Source organism: Plecotus auritus (assembly GCF_963455305.1).
Source record: "Plecotus auritus genome assembly, chromosome: 1".
Lineage (NCBI taxonomy): Eukaryota > Metazoa > Chordata > Mammalia > Chiroptera > Vespertilionidae > Plecotus > Plecotus auritus.
Genome location: NC_137770.1, coordinates 247,109,369 through 247,135,029, shown reverse-complemented (window position 1 = coordinate 247,135,029; position 25,661 = coordinate 247,109,369). Strand labels below are relative to the sequence as shown.

At 66.4% G+C, this 25,661-nt stretch overlaps 1 protein-coding gene across 3 annotated transcripts in view; it reads left to right on the top strand.

The window, feature by feature from the left end:
• Positions 1-25,358, top strand: part of HTT (huntingtin) — a 110,389-nt gene extending 85,031 nt beyond the window's left edge. For all 3 annotated transcript variants that reach the window (XM_080681146.1, XM_080681145.1, XM_080681144.1), the window contains 23 exons: positions 2,015-2,091; positions 3,157-3,295; positions 4,162-4,284; positions 5,240-5,453; positions 6,036-6,181; positions 6,636-6,813; positions 7,727-7,822; positions 10,743-10,930; positions 11,288-11,414; positions 13,045-13,145; positions 14,911-15,065; positions 15,444-15,583; positions 16,633-16,715; positions 17,129-17,259; positions 17,350-17,479; positions 18,538-18,693; positions 20,931-21,121; positions 21,259-21,373; positions 21,465-21,678; positions 21,897-22,002; positions 23,496-23,658; positions 23,894-24,054; positions 24,761-25,358. In XM_080681146.1, coding sequence (XP_080537272.1) covers positions 2,015-2,091; positions 3,157-3,295; positions 4,162-4,284; positions 5,240-5,453; positions 6,036-6,181; positions 6,636-6,813; positions 7,727-7,822; positions 10,743-10,930; positions 11,288-11,414; positions 13,045-13,145; positions 14,911-15,065; positions 15,444-15,583; positions 16,633-16,715; positions 17,129-17,259; positions 17,350-17,479; positions 18,538-18,693; positions 20,931-21,121; positions 21,259-21,373; positions 21,465-21,678; positions 21,897-22,002; positions 23,496-23,658; positions 23,894-24,054; positions 24,761-24,974 — 3,348 coding nt within the window. In that variant the 3' untranslated portion in view covers positions 24,975-25,358. The remainder of the gene's footprint in view (positions 1-2,014; positions 2,092-3,156; positions 3,296-4,161; positions 4,285-5,239; positions 5,454-6,035; positions 6,182-6,635; positions 6,814-7,726; positions 7,823-10,742; positions 10,931-11,287; positions 11,415-13,044; positions 13,146-14,910; positions 15,066-15,443; positions 15,584-16,632; positions 16,716-17,128; positions 17,260-17,349; positions 17,480-18,537; positions 18,694-20,930; positions 21,122-21,258; positions 21,374-21,464; positions 21,679-21,896; positions 22,003-23,495; positions 23,659-23,893; positions 24,055-24,760) is intronic.
• The last annotated feature ends 303 nt before the right edge of the window (positions 25,359-25,661 follow it).

The following is a 25,661-nucleotide window of genomic DNA, read 5'->3' as shown; positions in this document are numbered from 1 at the left end:
CAGCGTGTCCTCGGTGTGAGTGAGGGCTCAGCGTGTCCTCGGTGTGAGTGAGGGTGCAGGCTCAGCGTGTCCTCGGTGTGAGTGAGGGCGCGGGCTCAGCGTGTCCTCGGTGTGAGTGAGGGCTCAGCGTGTCCTCGCTGTGAGTGAGGGCTCAGCGTGTCCTCGGTGTGAGTGCGGGCTCAGCGTGTCCTCGGTGTGAGTGAGGGCTCAGCGTGTCCTCGGTGTGAGTGAGGGCTCAGCGTGTCCTCGGTGTGAGTGAGGGCTCAGCGTGTCCTCGGTGTGAGTGAGGGCTCAGCGTGTCCTCGGTGTGAGTGAGGGCTCAGCGTGTCCTCGGTGTGAGTGAGGGCGCGGGCTCAGCGTGTCCTCGGTGTGAGTGAGGGCTCAGCGTGTCCTCGCTGTGAGTGAGGGCTCAGCGTGTCCTCGGTGTGAGTGAGGGCTCAGCGTGTCCTCGGTGTGAGTGAGGGCTCAGCGTGTCCTCGCTGTGAGTGAGGGCTCAGCGTGTCCTCGGTGTGAGTGAGGGCGCGGGCTCAGCGTGTCCTCGGTGTGAGTGAGGGCGCGGGCTCAGCGTGTCCTCGGTGTGAGTGAGGGCTCAGCGTGTCCTCGCTGTGAGTGAGGGCTCAGCGTGTCCTCGGTGTGAGTGAGGGCGCGGGCTCAGCGTGTCCTCGGTGTGAGTGAGGGCGCGGGCTCAGCGTGTCCTCGGTGTGAGTGAGGGCTCAGCGTGTCCTCGGTGTGAGTGTGAGTGAGGGCTCAGCGTGTCCTCGGTGTGAGTGAGGGCGCGGGCTCAGCGTGTCCTCGGTGTGAGTGAGGGCTCAGCGTGTCCTCGGTGTGAGTGAGGGCGCGGGCTCAGCGTGTCCTCGGTGTGAGTGAGGGCTCAGCGTGTCCTCGGTGTGAGTGCGGGCTCAGCGTGTCCTCGGTGTGAGTGAGGGCTCAGCGTGTCCTCGGTGTGAGTGCGGGCTCAGCGTGTCCTCGGTGTGAGTGAGGGCTCAGCGTGTCCTCGGTGTGAGTGAGGGCTCAGCGTGTCCTCGGTGTGAGTGAGGGCTCAGCGTGTCCTCGGTGTGAGTGAGGGCTCAGCGTGTCCTCGGTGTGAGTGAGGGCTCAGCGTGTCCTCGCTGTGAGTGAGGGCTCAGCGTGTCCTCGGTGTGAGTGAGGGCGCGGGCTCAGCGTGTCCTCGGTGTGAGTGAGGGCGCGGGCTCAGCGTGTCCTCGGTGTGAGTGAGGGCTCAGCGTGTCCTCGCTGTGAGTGAGGGCTCAGCGTGTCCTCGGTGTGAGTGAGGGCGCGGGCTCAGCGTGTCCTCGGTGTGAGTGAGGGCGCGGGCTCAGCGTGTCCTCGGTGTGAGTGAGGGCTCAGCGTGTCCTCGGTGTGAGTGTGAGTGAGGGCTCAGCGTGTCCTCGGTGTGAGTGAGGGCGCGGGCTCAGCGTGTCCTCGGTGTGAGTGAGGGCTCAGCGTGTCCTCGGTGTGAGTGAGGGCGCGGGCTCAGCGTGTCCTCGGTGTGAGTGAGGGCTCAGCGTGTCCTCGGTGTGAGTGCGGGCTCAGCGTGTCCTCGGTGTGAGTGAGGGCTCAGCGTGTCCTCGGTGTGAGTGCGGGCTCAGCGTGTCCTCGGTGTGAGTGAGGGCTCAGCGTGTCCTCGGTGTGAGTGAGGGCTCAGCGTGTCCTCGGTGTGAGTGAGGGCTCAGCGTGTCCTCGGTGTGAGTGAGGGCTCAGCGTGTCCTCGGTGTGAGTGAGGGCTCAGCGTGTCCTCGGTGTGAGTGAGGGCTCAGCGTGTCCTCGGTGTGAGTGAGGGCTCAGCGTGTCCTCGGTGTGAGTGAGGGTGCGGGCTCAGCGTGTCCTCGGTGTGAGTGAGGGTGCGGGCTCAGTGTGTCCTCGGTGTGAGTGAGGGCGCGGGCTCAGCGTGTCCTCGGTGTGAGTGAGGGCTCAGCGTGTCCTCGGTGTGAGTGAGGGCGCGGGCTCAGCGTGTCCTCGGTGTGAGTGAGGGCGCGGGCTCTGTCGGCGCCACCTGATGTGTTCCTGTCTCCAGAGCAGCGTGGCCCAGCTGCCGGTGGAAGAGCTGAACAGGGTCCAGGAGCACCTTCAGAGCCGTGGGCTCGCGCACAGGTAGGGCCAGAGCCGTGTCCCCGCCTTGGGGATGAGGGCTGAGATTCGTGAGGACGGACGGACGAGAGGTGTGCTTCCTGGGTGACTGCGGAGGGCCTTGGGGGGGAGCCGCCTCCTCAGCACGGGCCTCGCTGTGCGGGAGTCGGGAAGGCGGGCAGGATGCTCTGCGGGGAGGGGAGGGCAGGCCCGCTCCCCCGTCGGCGGTGGGGCAGTGCGTGCTCCCGGTGGGGGGACTGCGTTCCAGCTGTGGCTCGGGGTCACGGCACCTCATCTGATGGCTGGGAGCGCTTCCGCTCCGACAGGCCTGACCCGGTCCTCGGCTGCCTTGATCCCTCCTCCTTCTTCGCGCTGTTGGCCTCCTACCTTGCCTGCCAAGCTGTGAAGCCTCCGCCGGGAGTTAGGGTCCGTGGAGCCTCCGCCGGGAGTTAGGGTGTCTCGTTATGAGCGGGCGTGCCCGTGGCTGCCCAGCATGGGGAGCAGCTTCCCCTTCCTCCTCCCGGTGGGCGGGCGGTGGGCCGAGAGAGAGTGCCGCCCCTCGCGGTGGCTCGGTGGTGAGAGCGGCTCGGTGGGGCGTCTTGGTCGGGGAGGGCGTGGCTGGTGGGCGCCCCGTCTGGGAGGACCGACCCCTCAGGGCGCGGGGCCGGGACGAGTGTGACTGCCTGTCACTCACAGCCATGGTGGTCGAGCTGCCGCCACTGTGTGACCCTGGGGTCGCTGCTCAGCCCAGCTGAGGACCGGGTCAGCGTCTTCCCCGGATGAGGGGACCCCTCGGAAGGAACCACGTGGCTAGGGGGCGTCTTGTGGGCACCCGTGGCAGCGCTGAGGAGTGCGGCACTCGCTGTCAGCCCGCGTGTGCCTGCGTGGGGTGCGGGTGTGGATGAGGTGGCGGGCAATGCTGGCGGGCGTGGCTGAGTCCTGGGAAGGAAACAGGCTCGGCTTGGCACCCCGACTTGCCGCGTGTCGGTCAGGGTCCGTCGGAAGAGAGCGTGGGTCACGGGCACGTGGCTTTGAGAAGCTCTGCCTCCTCCGGGCGCTGGGCTCTAACCCACGTGTGGTTGGTTCCAGACACCAAAGGCTCTACTCCCTGCTGGACAGGCTTCGCCTCGCCACCGCCCCGGGGTCCCGGGGCCCCTGTCCTCCGGCCACGTCCCACCCGCTGGATGGGGAGGGGTCCCTGGCGCTCGAGACCGTGAGCCCAGACAAGGTGAGTGTCCAGCACGTGGGTGACACGTGGCCCCGTCGGCACTGAGTGCAGCGCTGGTTCGGGTCCGAGGGCTCCCAGCAGCTCCCGGCCTCCCCTGCCCGCCCCGCCCTGCCCAGGTCCCGTCACGGCCACGCTGCCCGAGGTCCAGCCCCGTCCGCAGGCGTGGGGTGAGGAAGGAAGCGCGGACGAGGGATTCTGGCGGGGTGTCAGGGGCGTCCACGGGAGGAGCAGGTGTTGGGGGTCACACCTGCACAGGCCCTCAGGCGCAGGCCCACTTGGCCGCCTCCCTCTCCTTAGTCTGCTGGCCGCCTGCCTGTGGAGCCCCCGCCGCCAGGGCCCTGCCCCATCCTCACTGCTCCACGCACCCCTCAGACCTCGAGACCAACTTGGGGGGCCTTGGTGCTCTGCTTTCCTGGGGATTTCAATTTAAGTGTGAACTGGGTTTTAAAAACCAGCAGCCCGGGCATCATAGGGCAGCGAGCGATGGGCTGAGCATGTCCGCTGAGCTGGCCTGGGCGGGGGCGGGGGGAGCAAAGCTGCCACCCCAGTGGGAGATGATGGGTGCGAGGCCGGATGGCGAGACTGCGGCCCGGGGCCTGCGACCCCCAGTGCTGTCACCGAGTTTGGAGGACAGCGGCCGTTCGCCAGGTGCGGGGAAGGCGCGCGTGTCTGGATAGGGAAGCAGGTTCAGAGCAGCCTTCAGGGCAGCCTCTGTGGCTGGGAGCCGCCTGCACGGCCAGCTGGGGTCCTTGTTACAGAACCGCGGCCGCTGCCCTCTGGTCTGGCAGGGGTAGGAGCCCGTTCCCAGCAGAGCGGAAGCCCAAAAGCTCTGCCCCTGCAGGCGTGACCGCCTGTCTGTCCCCCAGGACTGGTACGTGCGCCTGGTGAAGTCCCAGTGCTGGACGAGGTCTGACTCGGCGCTGCTGGAGGGGGCGGAGCTGGTGAACCGGCTCCCGCCAGGTGACATGAGCGCCTTCCTGAGGCACCCGGTACGTCGGAATCCCCGCCCCCTGTTGCTTGGACGCCCGTCTCTCCGGTCCCCGGCAGCCCCCAGGCTGTGCGCCCTCACGTCTGCCTAGTGGCCAGGGCCTCGAGTCCAGGCAGCCAGGACAGTGCTCCCGCCCCGTTCGCAGGGCCCTGGGCGGGCGGCAGAGGCTGACCGTGTGGGTGAGGCGTGTCCCCAAGGACCGAGTCCCCAAGGGCTTTGTGATAAGGCTGCATTGGAACAAGCAGGAGTCCGGCCCGCAGCTGGCGGAGGCATTCTCAGACCCAGGCAGTGGGAGCTGCCTTCGAGGTCCTGTGTGCTTCACGACCAGCTCGCTGAACTTTCAGTCAGGCCGTTGGACTGCCCCAGCTTCCAAAGGCCCTGGCCGTAAGACAGGCGCGGTTCGGGTCACTGATGCCGACGTAGGATTTCCTGAATGTTAACTAAAGATGGGCATTCTACCTGAAAATTGGCCAAAGAAACCCTTACGTGATTTTTAAAGATTGGCAAAGTAATACAAATTGCAATGCCAAATGAAATGCATTTTTCCAACCAAAGTTGTGGCATTTATATGGAACGTTGGTTTTATTTCAGCTGTTTTTGAACATAACCTACCTTTCTGAAACTTTGGGAGTGATAAAGCGCTTCGCTGGTCTGGATGGCACAACAGTTTGATTTTATCGCTGTCAGTTAAAGTTCTGTCATACTGCACTTCTGACTTCAAATAAATCCGAAGGCATAATAAAATGAAAATGCTTCTTTAAAATTAAACCGCCCCAAAGAGGCCAGACCTGTACGTCACCGAGCAGATGTTCGTTGGATTATAACAGATGCAGAATATTCATGGTTTTTACGGTTGCTAACCTGTGTACCTCGGGCACGTTTGCAATATCCTCTTCCTGCTGCCTCCTGGCCTGATTAAGGCTTGTAATTGTTGGACCTTCCATGCCCCGATGCAGGAGTTCAACGTCAGCCTGTTAGCCCCGTGCCTGGGCGTGGGCGTGCAGGAAATTTCCGGAGGCCAGAAGAGCGCCCTCTTTGAAGCAGCGCGCGAGGCGACTCTGGACCGGGTGGCCAGCGCGGTCCAGCCGCTGCCCGCCACCCACCAGGCGTTCCCGCCCTCCCTGCCTGCGGAGCCCACCGCCTACTGGAGCCAGCTGAATGATCTGTTTGGTAATTAAAGTAAAAGTGTCCCTTTTATTTGTTTTGAGTTTTAAACTTGATTTTTAGAGAGAGAGAGAGAGAAACATGTATGTGAAATCAAGTCATTGATCAGCTGCCTCTGGCTGATCTACAACCGGGATCGAGCCTGCAACCCAGGCTGTGCCCCGACGGGCAGCCTTTGGGTGCACGGGACGACGCCCCAGCAGCCACGCCGCACTGGCCCGGCCCGGGCTGAGCTGTCCTTTACTTTGTAAAGTGCCGCAGAGCGAGGACCTGCCTTGCACTGAGTAGACACGCAGCAGGTGCTGTTGCTCTGATAAACAGAAAGCGTTGACGGGGTAACTGAGACGCGGCACCGGGGTCCCCAGCTCCGCGCGTCTCTGGATGTGTCGGCCACTTTGCTGGTCGCTGGCCCGGCGCTGGCTCCGAGCCCTGGAGGCGGCTGGGACAGAGCCGGGAAGCGGTCCCTGGGCCGCGCAGGCTGGAGGGCCTGCATGTGCTGCCGCGGAGCCGCGCCCCCGCAGGCGGCCTGCCTGCCTTCCCGCCGCGAGCCTGTGCGCGTTCCGCCCCCCACGAAGGCTTCTATTCCAGGGGACGCCGGGGTGTATCGCTCGCTGACCACGCTGGCCCGCGCCCTGGCCCAGTACCTGCTGGTGTTCCCCAAGCTGCCCGGCCACCTGCACCTTCCCCCGGAGAAGGAGGGCGACACGGTGAAGTTTGTGGTCATGACCCTGGAGGTGAGGGGCGGCTCGGAGCAGAGGGAAGGCCCTGTCACTGACAGAGGGCGCAGGGCGTAGAGGTCCCCTCGCGAGGGCGTAGCCACTGTGGCGTCGGAAGCTCTCTGGAGCACGCGCCCTCAAATCCAGCCCCTTGACCGCGAGGAGGCAAGGCCAGCGCTGTCTGCCGGGAGGGCCGGCCTGCGTGGGGGGGGAAGGCTGCCGAGGACCCCGCCCGCTGGAGGGAAAGGCGCAGCAGGTCCGGCGGGTCCTGGCTGAGGGGCAGCGGGCACTGTGGGAGCCGCTGCTCAGGACTGACCAGGAGTGGGAGGGCAGCCCACCCTCGGGGAGGGCAGGGCTGTGGGGCCTGCTGGCCTCTCGGGCCTCGGTGGCTCCTTGACACCGGGAGCTGCCTGCTCCCGACATCGCGGCAGGAAGGGACCCGGTCCGCCCCTGACGTGCACCTCCCCTGCAGGCGCTGGCCTGGCACCTGATCCACGAGCAGATCCCGCTGAGTGTGGACCTGCAGGCGGGCCTGGACTGCTGCTGCCTGGCCCTGCAGCTGCCCGGCCTGCGGCGCCTGCTGGCCGCCCCCGAGATGGTGACCCGCGCCTGCTCCCTCGTCCACTGCGTCCGCCTCATCCTGGAAGCCAGTGAGTGTCGCCCCCTGGGCTCTGTCCGCGGACACTTGAATGGTCATCAGCTCCCCAAATCTCAAAGGCGTTTATTTGTGCCGCCCGCGTTAGGAAGTGGGGTGTCGAGGTGGCTAAACGGGCCTTACTTGGTCTTCGTAGGACGTAACGTGAGCTTGCTCTGGGGTCACTTGGTTAGGTCTCGGAGCTCCGGCTCCCGTAGAAACACTTGTAACTCCGCGTCTGGTGGCCAGCCCGCGCTGACGGCCCACCTGCAGACCTAAGCGGGCGGAGGGGGGCCAGCCTGCCTTTGACAGGGCCTGGCTTCCCCTCGGCGTCGGGATGCCAGCTTCCCCGCTGCATTGGGGCTCAGTTGCTGTCACGTAAAAATGAGTTATTCTTTCCCAGGGAAGTGTCCTCAACAAGGGTCATTAGCCAGAATCGTTAACAAATGGGACGTTCTGGTTTTACATGTGGGAGGGTGTTGGAAGTTTTGTGTTTTAAATTGAACATTGTGGAGTGGCGTTTTGAAGTCTCGCTGTTCAAATTGTTTTCATCTGTGCGTTCGTAGTCGACCTGGAAGTGAAGGCCCAGGGACCAGTGTTAAAGCCAGCTGGGGGCTGCAGCGTGCCTTTGGCAGCAGCGAACCCTGGGCCCCAGGAGACCTCCCGGGTGGCGGGGGGCAGCAGCAGCAGAAACGGGGGGCGGGGCTGGGAAGTCGGGGCCCGGGAGCCTGTCTGCCTGCGCTGCAGGTTGGCCAAGACGTTGGTACCAAGGTCTAGTGTCGCCTGAAACTGTCTCAGTCGGTTCCGGGATGTCTAGACCTGGTGTGGCGGCGTCTGTCACTTTGCGTGTTGTGAGCTGCGTGACTGAAGCGTGAGTAAAGGGACGGGAAGGTGCTGGCAATCCTTCCGTGTGTCCTTTCGTGATGCAGTTGTGGTGCAGCCCGGGGACCAGCTTCTCAGTCTGGAAAGGAGGACAGACACCCCGAGGACCGCCAGGGAGGACGGCAGGGACTCACACACACAGAGTGAGTGTCGGGCCCCTGGTGGGGCTTGGAATTCATTAACAGAAGACACTGAAAGTGGCAAATGCGGGCCCTTGAAGGTGAACGTAGCTGGTCCCATTGCTCATCCCAACATTGAAAGGCAATTTGGGCCCTGGCCAGTTTGGCTCAGTGGATAGAGCGCCGGCCTGCGGACTAAAGGGCCCCGGGTTCGATTCCGGCCAATGGCACATGCCCAGGTTGCGGGCTAGATCCCCCCCAGTAGGGGGTGTGCAGGAGGCAGCCGATCAATGATTCTCTGTCGTCATTGGTGTTTCTCTCTCTCTATCCCTCTCCCTTCCTCTCTGAAATCAATTTTAAAAATAAATAAATAAAGGCAATTTGGGGACGTTGCCCTGCACATGCTTCTTCCTCCAGCCTGCATCTCTTCCCCCGCCTCAGGCTCCCTGTGGCTGACCTTCCCACTCAGCGGGACGGCACACTCCCAGGAGGCACTCCTCTCCTTCCATCCCTCCATCCCGTCCTCCATCAACCCTCCCTCCATCTGTCCGCTCCTCCATCCAGCCTCCCCTCCATCCGTCCTCCCCTCCATCCCTCCTCCACCCTCCCCTTCCTCCCCTCCATCCGTCCTCCCCTCCATCCTCCCCTTCCGCCCCTCCATCCCGTACTCCATCAACCCTCCCTCCATCTGTCCGCTCCTCCATCCAGCCTCCCCTCCATCCGTCCTCCCCTCCATCCCTCCTCCACCCTCCCCTTCCTCCCCTCCATCCCGCCTCCCCTCCATCCTCCCCTTCCGCCCCTCCATCCTGTCCTCCATCAACCCTCCCTCCATCTGTCCGCTCCTCCATCCAGCCTCCCCTCCATTCGTCCTCCCCTCCATCCTCCCCTTCCGCCCCTCCATCCTGTCCTCCATCAACCCTCCCTCCATCTATCCGCTCCTCCATCCGTCCTCCTCTCCATCCCCCCTCCACCCTCCCTTTCCTCCCCTCCATCCATCCTCCCTTCCATCCTCCCCTTCCGCCCCTCCATCAACCCTTCCTCCATCCATCCTTCTCTCCCTCCAGCCTCCCTTCCTCCCCTCCATCCAGCCTCCTCTCCATCTGTCCTCCTCTCCATCCCCCCCTTCCGCCCCTCCATCCTGTCCTCCATCAACCCTCCCTCCATCTATCCGCTCCTCCATCCGTCCTCCTCTCCATCCCCCCTCCACCCTCCCTTTCCTCCCCTCCATCCATCCTCCCTTCCATCCTCCCCTTCCGCCCCTCCATCAACCCTTCCTCCATCCATCCTTCTCTCCCTCCAGCCTCCCTTCCTCCCCTCCATCCAGCCTCCCCTCCGTCCGTCCTCCCCTCCATCCTCCCCTTCCGCCCCTCCATCTGTCCGCTCCTCCATCCAGCCTCCCCTCCGTCCTCTCCTTCCTCCCCTCTGTCCATCCCTCCATCTGTCCGCTCCTCCATCCATCCTCCTCTCCATCCCTCCTCCATCCTCCCCTTCCGCCCCTCCATCCTGTCCTCCATCAACCCTCCCTCCATCTGTCCGCTCCTCCATCCAGCCTCCCCTCCATCCGTCCTCCTCTCCATCCCCCCTCCATCCTCCCCTTCCTCCCCTCCATCAACCCTTCCTCCATCCATCCTTCTCTCCCTCCAGCCTCCCTTCCATCCTCTCCTTCCTCCCCTCCATCCCGCCTCCCCTCCATCCTCTCCTTCCTCTCCTCCATCCATCCCTCCATCCTGTCCTCTATCAACCCTCCCTCCATCTATCCGCTCCTCCATCCAACCTCTCCTCCATCCATCCTCTTCTCCACCCGCCCTCCACCCTCCCCTTCCGCCCCTCCATCCATCCCTCCATCCAGCCTCCCCTCCATCCATCCTTCTCTCCATCCAGCCTCCTTTCCATCCTCTCCTTCCTCCCCTCCATCCATCCCTCCATCCCGCCTCCCCTCCATCCGTCCTCCCCTCCATCCTCCCTTCCTCCCCTCCATCCGTCCTCCCCTCCATCCTGCCTTCCCTCCATCCATCCTCCCCTCCATCCTGCCTTCCTCCCCTCCATCCGTCCTCCCCTCCATCCTGCCTCCCCTCCATCCGTCCTCCCCTCCATCCGTCCTCCCTCCCCTCCATCCTGCCTTCCTCCCCTCCATCCGTCCTCCCCTCCATCCTGCCTCCCCTCCATCCTGCCTCCCCTCCATCCGTCCTCCCCTCCATCCGTCCTCCCTCCCCTCCATCCATCCTCCTCTCCATCTCCCCTCCACCCTCCCCTTCCGCCCCTCCATCCTGGTACTACGTTCTCTACGCACTTATGTCTCTCACCTCAGACTCTGGTCCCATGGGGGCAGGGAGTATGTTTCCCTTCTCTGTGTTCTCACTTTGTACTTGACCGTCGAAGTTTGTGGAGTGATAGGTGAATGAGTAGAAGCACTAAGGAACTTGGAGCCAGTGGAAATACCCTCCTGAACGTTAGCTAACCTGAGTGTGTCCGTCGGCCATCTATTTTGCTGGATTTTTAATGAAAATTCCTGCTCTTCCTACAGAAACAAGAAGTCCACATCCCGCTCACTTAACCCTACTCTAGCCTCAGGCACATGCCTCAGTTCTTCCCGCACTTTCTCCCGAGCATGGTGCAAGGCAGGGCGGGAGCACGGCTTCTGGACTAAGGGGCTCCTGTCACAGCCTCCCGGACCCAGGCCGTTCGAGCCCTGCCCTGGGGTCAGGCTGGATGCTGCCACCAGTGGCCGGCAGTGTGGCGCGGGCGGCGTGGGGCAGGGCCGGGGGCAGGACACCAAGCCGGGGGGGTGGGGTAGATGAGCCCGAGCTGCAGCCTGTAGGGCCTCAGGGACCAGCTAGAGGTCTGGGGTGCCACCTTTCTGGGGTGGGGTGTGCCTTCTCCCTGGGAGGCAGGAAGGTCGGGAGGTTGGGGGGTCCATCCTCTCTCACCCGCGGTGTTGGTTCAGGCCCCGAGTGCGTCACTGCGGCCTGCAGGGCGGTGGCCGAGCTGGTGGAGGCCTTGCCGTCCGTGCTGGCCTTGGGGCACAAGAGGAACAGCAGCACGCCCGCCTTCCTCACGCCCGTGCTCAGGAGCATCGTGGTCAGCCTGGCCCGCTTGCCCCTCGTCAACAGCTACACGCGCATCCCCCCGCTGGTGAGTCTGCAGACTGACGCTGGCGGGGGTTCCGGTGACCCAGTTGGGCCGGCTCGGCTGTCGCCTTGGGTGGCCCGGTGCCACGGGGAGTCCTGACTCTGCCTGGTTCCCTCGGCCTGGCGTGCAGCTGGAGTTGCAGCAACGCTGGCCTTTCTGAATGCGGCGCAGGGAGCTGGCCACATAGACCCGTCCCTGGGTGAGCCCGTCCCGGGTGAGCCCGTCCCGGGTGAGCCCGTCCCGGGGTGAGCTCGAGCGGCCCTTCCGCTCCGGGCCACGCTGGTCCGAGGAGGGGGGGCGGCTGTGACCCCGTGCTGGAGCCTGGGGGCTGGAGCTCAGCGACTTGGTCCACCCTCTCAGGTCTGGAAGCTCGGGTGGTCGCCCACGCCGGGAGGGGATTTCGGCACAGCGTTCCCCGAGATCCCCGTGGAGTTCCTGCAGGAGAAGGAGGTCTTCAAGGAGTTCATCTACCGCATCAACACGCTGGGTAGGGGGGCTCCTCGCGACCGCGCAGCGCGCCAGCCTCGGGGTCCCCGTCCCGGAGGGCGCTCGGCACCCCTCGTCCCGAAAGGTCTAGGCCCGGCTGCTCGCGGGAAGGCATTCTGCGTGCACACAGCTCGCGTGCTAACTTCCCCCCACGTGTCTGCGTGAACGTTCAATCCCGAGTTTCCACGTGTCCGCGTGTTTGAAGTCGTGTTGGTACCTGGTAGCTGGTGATGGGAGCTGGATCCGATCTCGGCAGGAGGCACCCCGCCAGCAGGGACAGGATTGTCCCTGTGTCCCTCGTGGTCACGGATGCCGCCTCGTGTGCGGGACGGGCAGGGGTGTGTGGGAGCCACCGTGGCAGATGCGGAGGAAGCGGACTGCTGACGAGAGCCGGGCTCTGGGCGGGCCGTCCGGCTCAGGCCCAGCTCTGCCATCGGGATGGAGCAGGCCCTGCCGCCTACGGCCTTCTCAGCCACCCTGCGCACGGCACGCGGCCCAGCGACCGCTCCCCCCTGCTCTGCGGCGCCGTGGCCGGCTGCTTCTGTCCCGTTCGATGGTGCAGGCGTGATCTGCTCGGTCGCCAGGGCGGTGCTGAGGGGCAGCGCCCTGCGAGGGGCTCCCGGGAACGAGTGTCTCGGGAGTCTGGCGTGGCACCCGCGGGCACCGGGCAGGCCCACCCTTCGTCCCCGCGGTGCCTTCTGCCTCAGGCTTCTGCCGACGTGGCACTGGCTTTGGTCCTGAAGGTTCAGGGAGCAGGCACCTTGCTGGCCTGCATTCCCTTCGTCCCAAGGACGATGCAGCCCCCGCCGACGAGATGAGATCGAGGAGCATGGAGGCGGCCCCCAGGCCAGTTTCCCTCCCTGCCCTCGGAGACGGCAGTCGGCAGCGTGGCCTCCCAGCCTACGCCAGCCCCCCTCCTGGCTGCCCTGTGCGTGCCTGTCCGTCAGCCCTCGGCCCGGGCAGTCCTAGGCTGGCCCTGCACCTGCCTCTGCTCGAGCTCCCTCTCGCTCTCTTCTCCGTGTGGAAATGCCCACATACGTCTGCCGTCTTGGTATCCAGGTGTGGGTGTCTAGCCCACATCTCAGTCCGTCCGTCCGTCTCCCTCCCCACACCCACCTTAGCGAGGAGATCCTGTCACTGCAGCCCCAGCAGGTGCCGAGGGGCGCGGAGCGCGTGGTGTGACGCGCTCACTGAGGACGAGCGTGCCCTGCCCAGACTGCGTTCCTTTCTGACCCTCCGGACGGTCGGGGACACCGAGCTCTGCCTCGCGTCAGCAGCCGAGCCGGGCGGGCTCACGGCGCACGCTGACCGCTGGGGCCGGTCCCAGCCTGGTGCCCGAGCTGGACTCCCTGGCCCCTTTCCACTTGGCCACACCTGCCAGGCAGGGTCAGGAGGGCGCCGGACGGACACACACACACACACACACACCCCACTGCCCGGGCAGCACGCAGACGTGTGTGCTCAGTGTCCGCGCTGGAGGGCGGGTGTTGCAGACCTGCCGAGGCTGAGGCAGCTGCTGGACGTGGCCCGGGGCACTGCCCCCTCCGGTTAGAGCTGGTGGCCCCGCCGTCACCTCACGTCGGATTGTTGGAGCGGGTGACCCTCTGTCTCATGTAATGTTTGCATCGTAGGGTGGACCAGCCGCACTCAGTTCGAGGAAACGTGGGCCACCCTCCTGGGCGTCCTGGTGACTCAGCCCCTCGTGCTGGAGCAGGAAGAGAGCCCCCCGGAGGTAAGGCGCCGCAGCCCGGCGTCGGCCGGCTGGCAGCCAGCAGAGGAGGGCAGCAAGCTCGCTTCCTGTTTGACCTTACTCTTAAGAGTAGCCTGGTTGCGCTAGACTGATGCTCCGGAGCAGAGCCCATCTCCCGCGGTCGGGGTGCGCCTGCCACATGTGGGCGCTCGGAGCCCAGGGCGTTAGGCGCTGGGTCAGTCATTCCCGACGCAGCGCGTAGTTAGGTCAGAAGGAAAGGGCACTTAAGGCTGGGCCGAGGCACGTGCGCATCCACCTTGACCGTCGCGCAGAGACGCTCCCAGGCTTCTGGGCGGAGGCTGTGCATTGAGACAATGTTGGGAAAGGCCACCCTTCGGCCAGGCAAAGCCCGGGATAGGAAACGTCACGGACCCTCGGGCCCTGTTCTGGCAGGAGGAGGGTGTGACCGCAGAGGGGACAGTTCCGTGTTGGGTGCCGGAGCCACCCACACGGCCTGCGGGTCCACGCGTCCAAGCTGGCGGGTGGTCACATGCCAGGTTCTCAAATCAGGGCTGAATTTCAGTGGTTCCTGCTCGGAGGCTGTGCCTGTGGGAGGCCTTGCTCTGAGAGTGGACGTTTGTCCGTTAGATTTGTTTCCAGTGACCGGGGGTGGGGCTGTGGTGGGTGCGTGGGTGCAGGCAGACACGTCAGGGCCTGGAGGGGAGGGCGTGCCCCACTGGCGCGCAGGCTCCTTACGCCAGCCGTGTGGTCTGTGTGCGGGCGGGCACAGGTCGTGACGTGATCACATGGGGGCTGCCGTGTGGTCTGCGTGCGGGCGGGCACAGGTCGTGGTGTGATCATACGTGGGCTGCCGTGTGGTCTGCGTGCGGGTGGGCACAGGTCGTGACGTGATCACATGTGGGCTGCCGTGTGGTCTGTGTGCGGGCGGGCACAGGTCGTGGTGTGATCACATGTGGGCTGCCGTGTGGTCTGTGTGCGGGCGGGCACAGGTTGTGGTGTGATCACATGTGGGCTGCCGTGTGGTCTGTGTGCGGGCGGGCACAGGTCGTGGTGTGATCATACGTGGGCTGCCGTGTGGTCTGTGTGCGGGCGGGCACAGGTCGTGACGTGATCACGTGGGCTGCCGTGTGGTCTGTGTGCGGGCGGGCACAGGTCGTGACGTGATCACGTGGGCTGCCGTGTGGTCTGTGTGCGGGCGGGCACAGGTCGTGACGTGATCACATGGGGGCTGCCGTGTGGTCTGCGTGCGGGCGGGCACAGGTCGTGGTGTGATCATACGTGGGCTGCCGTGTGGTCTGCGTGCGGGTGGGCACAGGTCGTGACGTGATCACATGTGGGCTGCCGTGTGGTCTGTGTGCGGGCGGGCACAGGTCGTGACGTGATCACATGGGGGCTGCCGTGTGGTCTGCGTGCGGGCGGGCACAGGTCGTGACGTGATCACATGGGGGCTGCCGTGTGGTCTGCGTGCGGGCGGGCACAGGTCGTGGTGTGATCATACGTGGGCTGCCGTGTGGTCTGCGTGCGGGTGGGCACAGGTCGTGGTGTGATCATACGTGGGCTGCCGTGTGGTCTGTGTGCGGGCGGGCACAGGTCGTGACGTGATCACATGGGGGCTGCCGTGTGGTCTGCGTGCGGGCGGGCACAGGTCGTGGTGTGATCATACGTGGGCTGCCGTGTGGTCTGCGTGCGGGTGGGCACAGGTCGTGGTGTGATCATACGTGGGCTGCCGTGTGGTCTGTGTGCGGGCGGGCACAGGTCGTGACGTGATCACGTGGGCTCTTTCCAGGAAGACACGGAGAGGACCCAGATCCACGTCCTGGCCGTGCAGGCCATCACCTCCCTCGTGCTGAGCGCGATGACCGTGCCCGTGGCCGGCAACCCCGCCGTGAGCTGCTTGGAGCAGCAGCCCCGGAACAAGCCGCTGAAAGCTCTCGACACCAGGTCTGCCCGCGCTGCCGTGTGTCCAGGGCACAGCGTGGTGGGGCCTAGAGGCACCCTCCACCGACCCACCCAGGGGCCAGCGGCTTACCGGCCCTTCCGTTGGTTGCTGGAACTAAAAAGCAAAGCACCGTGCGTGTTGCTGCGAGAGGTGCATGTGCTCAAGTGACTGACCAGCCGCCGTGGACACGGCCTAGGGTGGCGGGGCCTCTGGCTAGCAGGGACGCGGCCGTCTGCCGGGCTCAGCAGGAGTCGCCTGCAGAGGGGTGCTGTGGTGCTGCTGGTGCCTCTCCTTTAGACAGCGCTGGGGGCGGGTCCTGGCGTCCCTCACGTCTAAGATTTTAAAGGAACTGAAAGTTTAACCTTTGTCCTGGATTCTAGGTTTGGGCGGAAGCTGAGCGTGATCCGAGGAATTGTAGAGCAGGAAATTCAAGCAATGGTGTCGAAGAGGGAGAACATAGCCACCCATCACCTGTACCAGGCGTGGGACCCCGTCCCCTCTCTGTCTCCAGCCGCCACAGGTGCCCGTCGGGAGGGGCCCGCACACTGACGCAGCGGTGGGCAGGCAGAGGCTGGGACCTCGTGAGCTGCCCTGGCCCATGCAGTGCCGGCGCCCGCAGGACCGCCGCTTAACCCTCTGGAGGGAATAAAGCCGGGAAGCAAATGCTCAAGAGAAAGGGACGTTGTGGGGTATTTCTTTGTTTTTAAATACGTTTTTATTGATTTCAGAGGGAGAGAGAGACACCCCAATGATGAGAGAGGAACGTCAATCAGCTGCCTCCCGCGCGCCCCGCACTGGGGGTCGAGCCTGTAACCCAGGGCATGTGCCCTGACCAGGAATCAAACTGGTGACCTCCTGGTTCAGAGGTCAATGCTCAACCACTGAGCCACACCAGCCGGGCTGGGGTTCTCTCGGGCGCACCTTCCGCTGTTGGGTGCCCAGCGTTCCAGGCTCGTCTCCGTGACCCCGGGGCTGTGGGAGGCGCCGGTCCTCCCGGTTCTGGCCCTGAGCCTTAGCCGCAGGGCTCCCTCCGTGTGCCGTGCGCGCTCAGACACCGGGCGAGAGTCAGCTGAGTGGGCACTGGTCCCGCGGGCGTCTCGGGCCGGTAGGGGAGAGGAGTCGCGGCCTCGCCGTCCCAGGAGCAGCCGCTGCAGGCGTGCGCGGAGCACGTGCTGAGGGGAGGGAGGTTTGGGGGGGGAGGGGATGGGGCGGGTGGTGTCCACCAGAGCAAAGTGTGGGCTCAGGTGGCCTGGGCCTCGGGGAGGGAAGCGAGGGCTGTGGAGAAGACGGCTGAGGGGGGCACTGCCTCACCCTGCCCCCGGGGGGGTGCGGCTGTGCTGTCCTCGGGCCCAGGCCCCTGGCGGGCGGCCCCTCCTCCACAGCTGCGGACTCGGGCTGTGCCGCTGTGCCAGCCGGTACCCGTGGAGCCAGAGCCGGTGCCTCCGGGAGAGATGGGCCCGCACTGCCTCGGCCCCGCCAGCTGCCCGCTGTGAAGGGACAGAATTCCCCAGGCCGTCAGGGCTCCCCGCTGTGCCTCGGCGGGCGGCTCTGACGTCCTGTCGCCCACAGGTGCCCTCATCAGCCACGACAAGCTGCTGCTGCAGACCAACCCCGAGCGGGAGCTGGGCAGCATGAGCTACCAGCTCGGCCAGGTCAGCCCGCGCCCCGTCCTCCGCCCTCGGGTTTGGGCCGCTCCACCTTCAGGAGCCAAGTTAAATGCACTTACGATGAGCGCAGGGGCACTTGTTGGTTTTCCTTACGGCATCTGTCCTGAGGGGTTTCGGGTGTCTGTGAGTTGATAACGTGGGTGCGTGTAAACGGTGGGAGAGAGTGAGGGAACTTAGGGGAGGGAGGGAGGCGCGGTCCCAGCCCCAGCTGCTCCCCTCATTCCAGGGCTTCCGTTTTGAAGGCAGAGCTTTCTGATGACCCCCCCGCCCAGAACCCACTGGGTCTGACTGAGCAGGCCCTGCTGGGTGGCGGGGCCCTCGGTGGCCAGGATCCCGGGCCACACGGCGCCCCGGGAGCCTGCGCCCGCTCCTCGTGCTGACCGGGGCCTGTGTTGCAGGTGTCCATCCACTCGGTGTGGCTCGGGAGCAGCATCACACCCCTGAGGGAGGAGGAGTGGGACGAGGAGGAGGAGGAGGAGGCCGATGTCCCCGCACCTTCGTCGCCACCCACGTCTCCAGTCAGCTCCAGGTTCCCACCGCCTCTGGTTGAAGCCCTTTGAGGGTATCAGTCGTTGGGAGGGTCGGGCCCTGCGGTGAACCCCGTGTGTGTGCTCTACAGGAAGCACCGAGCCGGGGTGGACATCCACTCCTGCTCCCAGTTCCTGCTGGAGCTGTACAGCCGCTGGGTCCTGCCGTCCAGTTCCGGCCGAAGGACCCCCATCATCCTGATCAGCGAAGTGGTTCGATCTGTAAGTTTACCTCGCCCATCCCTCGTGCACACAGGCGCATACAGGTATACATACATGTACACGCGCGCACACGCGTGCAGGTGACGTCTCTGGGAGCCTAAGGAGCACTCCCAGGCCTGGGGCGTAGATGCGTTCTCCGCCGTGCCACGAGCAGCTCTGCCTGCCCCCCACGGCGGACAGAGGCTCTGAGGGCAGTGCAGTGTCGTAGCGACGTCACACCGCCGTCCGAGGCTGGCGCTCCCTCCTGTCCGTGAGGGTCTCCCTGGGGCCGGGCTCACGGCCCACACGCCCCTCCGAGAAGCACCATCTGGGAGTTTTCGTTCTCAAACTGCTGGTCTCGGGGCTCCTTCACGGTCTTCCCGTGAGTGGGGACCCGAGAGCCTGGGTGCGGGTTCCGTCTGTCGGCATTTACAGTCGGAAACCAAGTCTGAGGAGCCGTTTGTTTTTGTTATTAGTCCTCACCCGAGGACATGCTTAGAGAGAGGAGGGGCGAGAGAGAGAGAGAGGGCAACATCCGTGATGAGAGAAGCGTGGATGAGAGAAGCATGTGCCTGACGGGCAATGCAGCTGTGACCTCCTGGTCCGAAAGCTGATGCTCAGCCACTGAGCCCCGCCGGCCGGGCTGATGCTCCTCTTAGATGATCCGTGAGGAGCTGAACCTTCGGCCGCTGAGGGTCTGGGGAGACAAAGAACCCCTGGCAAAGCGTTTATTTCTGAAACAACGTTCTGCCGGGGCTTTGAGAGGCTGACCCTGCGCCAGGGAAAGGCCTGGGCCCTGGGGCAGAGCAGACGTGGGCTTGTCCTGGTCCCGCTGCGGGGCGGGCTCCCTGCGGGTCGTGGCTGTCCCAGCTCCGCCCCGCAGCGAGCGCGTGCACAGGCGCCCGTGAGGACGCCCGACCACGCTGCGTGTGCCCCTGCCCTTCAGGTCCCAGGGGTCTGCGTGCCAGGGCAGCAGGGGTGCCTGGAGCCTGTTGTCCCTGGGCTGGGAGGAGGCGTGCTGGACGCGCGGCCTCCTTCCCTGAGAGCGGCGCCCCTCCTGTCCGGGCGTGTGTCTGCAGCTCCTCGTGGTCTCGGACCTGTTCACGGAGCGCAGCCAGTTTGAGATGATGTACCAGACGCTGACGGAGCTGCGCAGGGTGCACCCTCCAGAGGACGAGATCCTCCTGCAGTACCTGGTGCCGGCCACCTGCAAGGCGGCGGCCGTCCTCGGCATGGTGAGCGGCGGGCACCGCGCGGGGCGCCGTGGGGGCAGCATCCGCCGGCAAGGTCCCCGGGAGCGTCCACCGCCAGCGCGAGCGGGGGGCTCCGCTCCCTCGGGGCTCCGCGCGCCGTGGAGTGCGTGGTGGGCGAGCCGCACTCGGGGGCGCCTGTGCACCTTTGTCAGGTCGTCACGGTGGCGCGTGCGCCAGTTGCTGGCTGTGTGGGGCCCCTTTTCCGGGGTGCTGCCGGCCCCTGCTTCCTATCGCCAGGGCCCCTCCCGCGACTGCTGTGTCACGGTCCCCTCTATTCCCACCCCACAGCGTGGGGGTCACAGCCTTTTTACAGGAGGGCGGACGGGGCCTTTGTGGTCCCCCCTGATTCTGCTCCAGCTGATGAGAACCCGCCAGCGCCACACCCACTTCCTGGGCGGTCGTCATCCCGTGGTGTTGGGGGAACCCCAAAAGTCTAAACTCAGGGTCTGTCCGGAAGACCTGACACAGCTCATTCGAACGCGTCAGGACCCTCACAGGGAGAAACGCACACACTCGGCGAGGCAGCTGCCCGGCCAGGCCGGCAGGCGCGTCAGGCAGCCAACGCCCCTCCAGCCACTGCCCGTCCCGGGCCCGCCCTCTGTGGGCACATCGCTTCCTGAGGATCGGCCCAGCCTGAGGCTAGAGGTCGGACAGTCACAGAGGGTCAAACAGGCCAGCATTTCCCAGACGTCTCTGCTGCCGGGCCGTGTTGCCTCTCTGAGGGAGCCCCGTGCACGCGGTTCCTGCTAAACAGACGTCCCAGCCGCGGAAGGCAGGTGTCCGAGGGGCGCACGTGAAAGCAGCAGCGCCGCCCGCTGCCCTGCGCCCCTCGGCTCGCCCTGCGTGTGGCAGCAGCGGCAGCGTGCTGTGCCCGCTCAGGCCCCTGGCCGCCGCCTCTGGTGCAGAGACGCTCCCTCAGCTCGAGCGGCTGCGCTGGCCCTGGCCGCCCCCTCGTGCCGTGCGGCCCTGCCGGTCCTGACGGCGAGCCCGCGCCTCGGCCGCCCGGGGCTGGTGGAGCCCTCGCCTTGAGTCTTGCCCAGGAGAGCGGAGGCCGAGGCCGGGTGCTGGGCGCATGCTCTAGGTCACACAGGACCAGGCAGAGGGGTGAGCCCACTCCCGTGCCTGGCTGCCTTCCCCACAGAATCCGCCCCTGCGGGCCCAGGCGCCGAGCGGGTGTCCCCCGTCCTGGGTGGCCTGGTGCCCCGCGCGCACCCTGAGCAGCTGCGCTCGGAGGCCCTTGGTCTCTGTGGGCTCTGAGGTCGCCGTTCCATTGTGCTTGTGTTCTGTGCTCGGGCCCAGGTCCCGCAGGCGAGTGCTGTGTGTCAGTAAATCAAATCAGTGAGGCTTGTTTCTGAAGGGCCCCGAGGCCAGATGGTGCCCTGGGGACCCCACGTGCTGGCGGGCAGGGGCTGCGGGCTTCTCCTCCTGACGCAGCGGCCCCCTGCTGGCCCCTGGTGGTGCCTTTAGAGCTGGAGCCCCGAGGCCTGGTGGAGAGTCCCTCGGTGTCCAGCGGTCTGTGGGGGCCGGGAGGAGAGCGGGAAGTCCTCGGTCACGGAGGGAGGCAGGGACACAGTGCCTGTGGGGGCCACGCTGTCAGGCGGCCTCCTGGAACCCCTAAGACTCCGCCGGCCGGGGTCGCCTTCCCAGGGGATGGTCTGTGAACCGCTGTGGCTGCCCCCCTGCACCTGCTCTCTGTGGGGTCTCCCGTGGAGGGCACAGTGTAGGCTCCTCCTTAACACGTGTGATTAGGGCGCTAACGGGAATGGACGACAGCCGGGTCCCCGGGGCTACCTCGCAGGGCGCCCCAAGCTCGGCTGTGATTTACTGCAGTGACAGGCGCAGTCAGTGAGGGAGGGCGCACGGGGCCATGTCCACAGGAGACCAGGCTCAGCTTCAGAATCCCCTTCCTGAGTCACACGGGACGCGCTGTGTCCGGGCAATGCGTGTGAAAACACGCGGAGCCCTGCCCACCAGGGAGGCCCCTGCCTGGCCCGTCCCGAACTCCAGACCCCAGAGGTGGGAGTCAGCACCCCCACGCTGTCCACACAGACGGCCGGGCACAGGCTGCCCCTTAGCAGTCGGCTGGGAGCCCTCCCCACACCCCGGGCCGGACGCCTGCCCAGGGCAGCCTGCACGCCCTCCCCCCCCCCACCCCCACCCCCAGCTCGGCAGGCGGCCTCCTGCCCTCGAGATCCAGCCCCTGCTTCTGCCGGCTCCAGGACAAGGCCGTGGCGGAGCCGGTCAGCCGGCTGTTGGAGAGCACGCTCAGGAGCAGCCACCTGCCCAGCAGGATCGGGGCCCTGCACGGCGCCCTCTACGTGCTGGAGTGCGACCTGCTGGACGACACGGCGAAGCAGCTCATCCCCGTCATCAGCGACTACCTCCTCTCCAACCTCCGCGGCAGCGCCCAGTGAGTGGGGCTGGGCTGGGCCGCTGGGGCGGGCATGTCAGGCCCAGCCTGTCACGGCAGAGCTCGGGCGCCCGGGGCCCCTCTCCTGGGCCATGGCCGCGGCGCCCGCGTGACCGAGTGGCTGCCCCCGGTTGCAGCTGCGTGAACCTGCACAGCCAGCAGCACGTGCTGGTGATGTGTGCCACCGCCTTCTACCTGGTCGAGAACTACCCTCTGGACGTGGGGCCGGACTTCTCCGCATCCATCATACAGGTGACCGGCCGGCGCCGTCCCCCTGGGGACACTGCCGGGGCGGGCGGGAGCCCGAGGCGGGGCCCTGACTCGGACGCCTCCTCTCGCTCAGATGTGCGGGGTGATGCTGTCGGGAAGCGAGGAGGCCACGCCGTCCACCGTGTACCACTGCGTCCTGCGAGGCCTGGAGCGCCTCCTGCTGTCCGAGCAGCTGTCCCGGCTGGATGCCGAGTCCCTGGTCAAGCTCAGCGTGGACAGGGTGAACGTGCACAGCCCGCACCGGGCCATGGCGGCCCTGGGCCTGATGCTCACCTGCATGTACACAGGTGAGGGGGACACGCCCACCCGTGCCTCCTGTCGCTGCTCCACGGGACGCGGACCACAGTCCCCGAGGTTCTCGGGGCAGTCCGGAGCCGCGATCCCTGTCGCGTGGCTCCCTCCTGGTGCAGGCCGCCTCGGGCTCGCTGACCTGCTGTGTGGCCCCGGCGCCGCTGCAGAGCCCGGCGGCCTCCACGGTGCCTAGCAGTGCTGCCCCTCGTTTCAGGGAAGGAGAAAGCCAGTCCCGGCAGAACCTCCGAGCCCGGCCCTGCCGCGCCCGACAGCGAGTCCGTGATCGTGGCCATGGAGCGCGTGTCTGTGCTTTTCGACAGGTAAGCAGGGAGGCCCGCTTTCGTGCTCGGCCGCCACTTCCCACCCGCGTCCTGACCAGCCCGGCCTCGCTCGCTCCGGAGAGGGCAGTGCTTGGCCCTGGCACCCGAGTGCACCTCTCCGGAAGGCGGGCACACAGCAGTGGGGTCCGCGGGCACGTGGAGGTGAGTGGAGGGAGCAGTGACGGGACCTCCGCCAGCTCCTGCTGCCTTTGGAGGAGGCGTGGTCCCAGCAGGCTCAGCGGCGCTCAGGGCTGGGCAGCGCCGCATCGGGACGGCTCCCGGCAGGAAGGGAGGGTGTGGGCCCAGCACTGGCGTGGACAGCTGCCTCCCGCACGGCGCCAGCTGGGTCCCTGGCTTGCCAGCTCTGGGGAACAGGCTCGGGGCCTCGTCGGACTTTGTCTGTGGGACAGGCCTCCGCCCGGGGCATGATGTATATGGCCTCAGGGAGGCTGGTTCTGTCCACGCAGCCGTCACAGGGTCAGCCTGGCCGTCACGGGGTCAGCCCGGCGGTCACGGGGTTAGCCCGCCCGTCACGGGGTCAGCCCGGCGGTCACGGGGTCAGCCCGGCGGTCACGGGGTCAGCCCGGCCGTCACGGGGTCAGCCCGGCCGTCACGGGGTCAGCCCGGCGGTCACGGGGTCAGCCCGGCGGTCACGGGGTCAGCCGGGCCGTCACGGGGTCAGCCCGGCGGTCACGGGGTCAGCCCGGCCAGCCGTTTGGGCTTTCACGGGAGCACGGTGAGCCAGACGTGCCTGTGTCTGTTTAGCCAGGCGACGTGCTCGGGGAGGCTCAGTGCGCAGTGTTTTGCGTTGAAGTTGAACGTGAGTGCATACAGCTGTGCTCCTGTCCCACCCGTACTGGTCCCGCCCAGCCGCGGGTGCTGGCAGGGCCACCTCAGGTCCCCGCCTTCCTGGGCTTCCGTCCCAGGGCCAACAGGGAGACCTTTCAGCAGGTGCAGTGCGGGTGCTCAGCTTGGGGACACTGGCGGGAGGGAGGGACGGCCGGTGGGCGCTGGCGTCTGTGGGCGGCTGGTCTGGGCACATCTGGCAGGAGGCACAGCCGTGGCTTACACAGCGCCCGCCCGTGTGCGCCTGAGGGTGACCAGATGGCTTTCCCAGCGTCCGGAACGGTGCCCCGGGGGCAGGCTCAGGGCCCACAGGGCGGACCAGCAGGAGTGCAGATGGGTCCAGGTGAGGTGAGGAGAGGAGGTCCCCACGGACTACAGGGCCGCAGCGTGAGGACGTGGCGGAGAGGCCACAGAGGGGCAGTGCTTTCATCACGCATTAGGTCTCCACTGCAGTGCCACTGCCCCCCCCCCCCCCCGCACCGCACGGGCGTTACACCCCTTTCTGGATCGTGGCCTTGCGTGGGAGGGGAGCCCCAAGCCTGGGTGCTTGTCTGCGGGTCACTTGTGAGGTCCTCGGTTAACATTCTAGGTGCCCCCGGGAGACCAGCCTGGAAAGGGGTGGGGCTGACCGAGTGCCCTCCTTTCAGGATCAGGAAGGGGTTTCCCTGTGAAGCCCGCGTTGTGGCGCGGATCCTCCCTCAGTTTTTAGACGACTTCTTCCCTCCGCAAGACGTCATGAACAAAGTCATTGGGGAGTTCCTGTCCAACCAGCAGCCCTACCCGCAGTTCATGGCCACTGTGGTGTACAAGGTGAGGGGTGGCGCCAGGGAGGGCGGGGCGCACGAGGGGAGGCGTGGGGCCAGGGAGGGCAGGACACAAGCCTGAGCGGCTGACCCGGCGTGGAAGCCTGGGCGTCTCTTGCCACCTGGCCGTGCTGGCCAGTGGGTTTGCCAGCGGCCTGAGCCCTGCCCCGGAAGCCAGCACGGTTGCCTGTTGAAGGGGTGCTCCTCCCGCGCCCCCTGACGCTCTGGCCTCCCCTCCTCAGGTTTTCCAGACCCTGCACAGCACGGGGCAGTCGTCCATGGTCCGGGACTGGGTCATGCTGTCCCTCTCCAACTTCACGCAGAGGACCCCCGTGGCCATGGCCGTGTGGAGCCTGTCCTGCTTCTTCGTCAGCGCGTCCACCAGCCCGTGGGTCTCGGCCATGTATCCTCCTGGGGTCCTGGGCCGGGCGGGCAGCCCAGCCTCCCCCCGCCCTCTCCCCCGTCAGGTGTGGGTTGCTGTCTGTGTGACTTTCCCAGCCTAGCCTCTGCCAGGTCCCCGGTGTCAGGGTGCCATTGACCTTGAGCCCCTAGAGAGCGAGACGTGGACAGGCCCCAGAAAGCATGCTGACCACGGGCAGGAGAGATGGGCCCTGCCCCTCGCCTGCACCGGTCTGTGCTGGTTCTCATTATCCCGTCGCTGTGCCTGTGTCCCCTGGGGAGGCTCAGTGGAGCTCCAGACCCACCCACAAGCGCTGGCTGCCAAGGGGGCGTTCCCAGAGCCTCTGCAGGGAGCCGGGAGGGCTGGGCAGGGCGGCCTGGCGCTCCTCACTCCGAGGGAGCAGGGGGAGCAGGAGCGGCGCTCGCCAGCCGCATGGGGAGCCAGGCCAGGTAAGTGCTCCGAGGCCAGGCCGGGCTCCGGCTTCCTCCCAGCTGTGCCCGCCCCCCTCTGCTGGGCAGAGCTGCTTTCCAGCCAGACGGAGGCAGCAGAGGCAGCGGCCCGCCTGGGAGCTGGGAGGTGGGAGGGAGGTGGGAGGCGGCTGCGGGTGTGGCCCCGGTCCGCGGTCCTGCCCTGGCCTGTGGGCTCCAGGACCCTCTGGGCAGCCTAGATCCGCGTCGCGCTTGCACCTGGCTCCTTAACTCGCCGGCAGCCTGCCCCACGTCGTCAGCAGGATGGGCAAGCTGGAGCACGTGGACGTCAGCCTCTTCTGCCTGGTGGCCGCGGACTTCTACCGACACCAGGTGGAGGAGGAGCTGGACCGCCGGGCCTTCCAGTCCGTGTTCGAGGTGGTGGCGGCGCCAGGAAACCCGTACCAGCGGCTGCTGGCTTGTTTGCGGAACGTTCACAAGCTCGCCACGTGCTGAGCACCCGGGGCACCGGCGGCGGGTTCGGCGGGGGCTGTGCCCAGCAGGCGCCCTGCAGGGGGTGCTGCGGCCGATGCGGGGCTGAGCCTGCGCCCTGGCGGAGAGCAGGCGTGGCTGGCCCTGCCGCGGAGCTAATGGATGCCGGTTCACGGTGTGCACCTTCCTCCCCGACGTCATCGCGGTCCTGGCGGCCAGGCTGCCGCTGCTCTCACGTCTGACGTCCGGCCGGGGCGCCGGGACCCGGGGGCTGGGCTGTGTCCTGCTCCCGGCAGGCGTGGGCGGTGGGCGGCGGAGCACGCGGGCCGGCGCCACGCTTCCCTCTCTCTGTTTTCTTCTCAGGACTTAAAGTTTAATTCTATCAGTAAAGAGGTTAATTTTAAGGTACCTTTCTATGCCGTGTGAGTCTGCGCCGCTCGCCACAGCCCCGTGGGCGCGACAGGCCTGTCCCCTCCCATGTCACTCTGTCCGGCCGCTGCTGGCACCTGCCCCTCAGCACGTGGCGCCTTCACGGCAAACCCTCCCCACCCCCCGTTTCCACGCAGCCACGTCAGCTAGAGTGTGGTGAGGGTCAGGTGCCGATGCTGTCCAGGTCCCCCATCCTCCCCATCGGAGAGCTCAGCTTGCCCCCCTCCCTGCGGGCCTGAGCTCCCCAGGGCGGGTCTCCTGAGGCTGGGCCCACTGGGATAC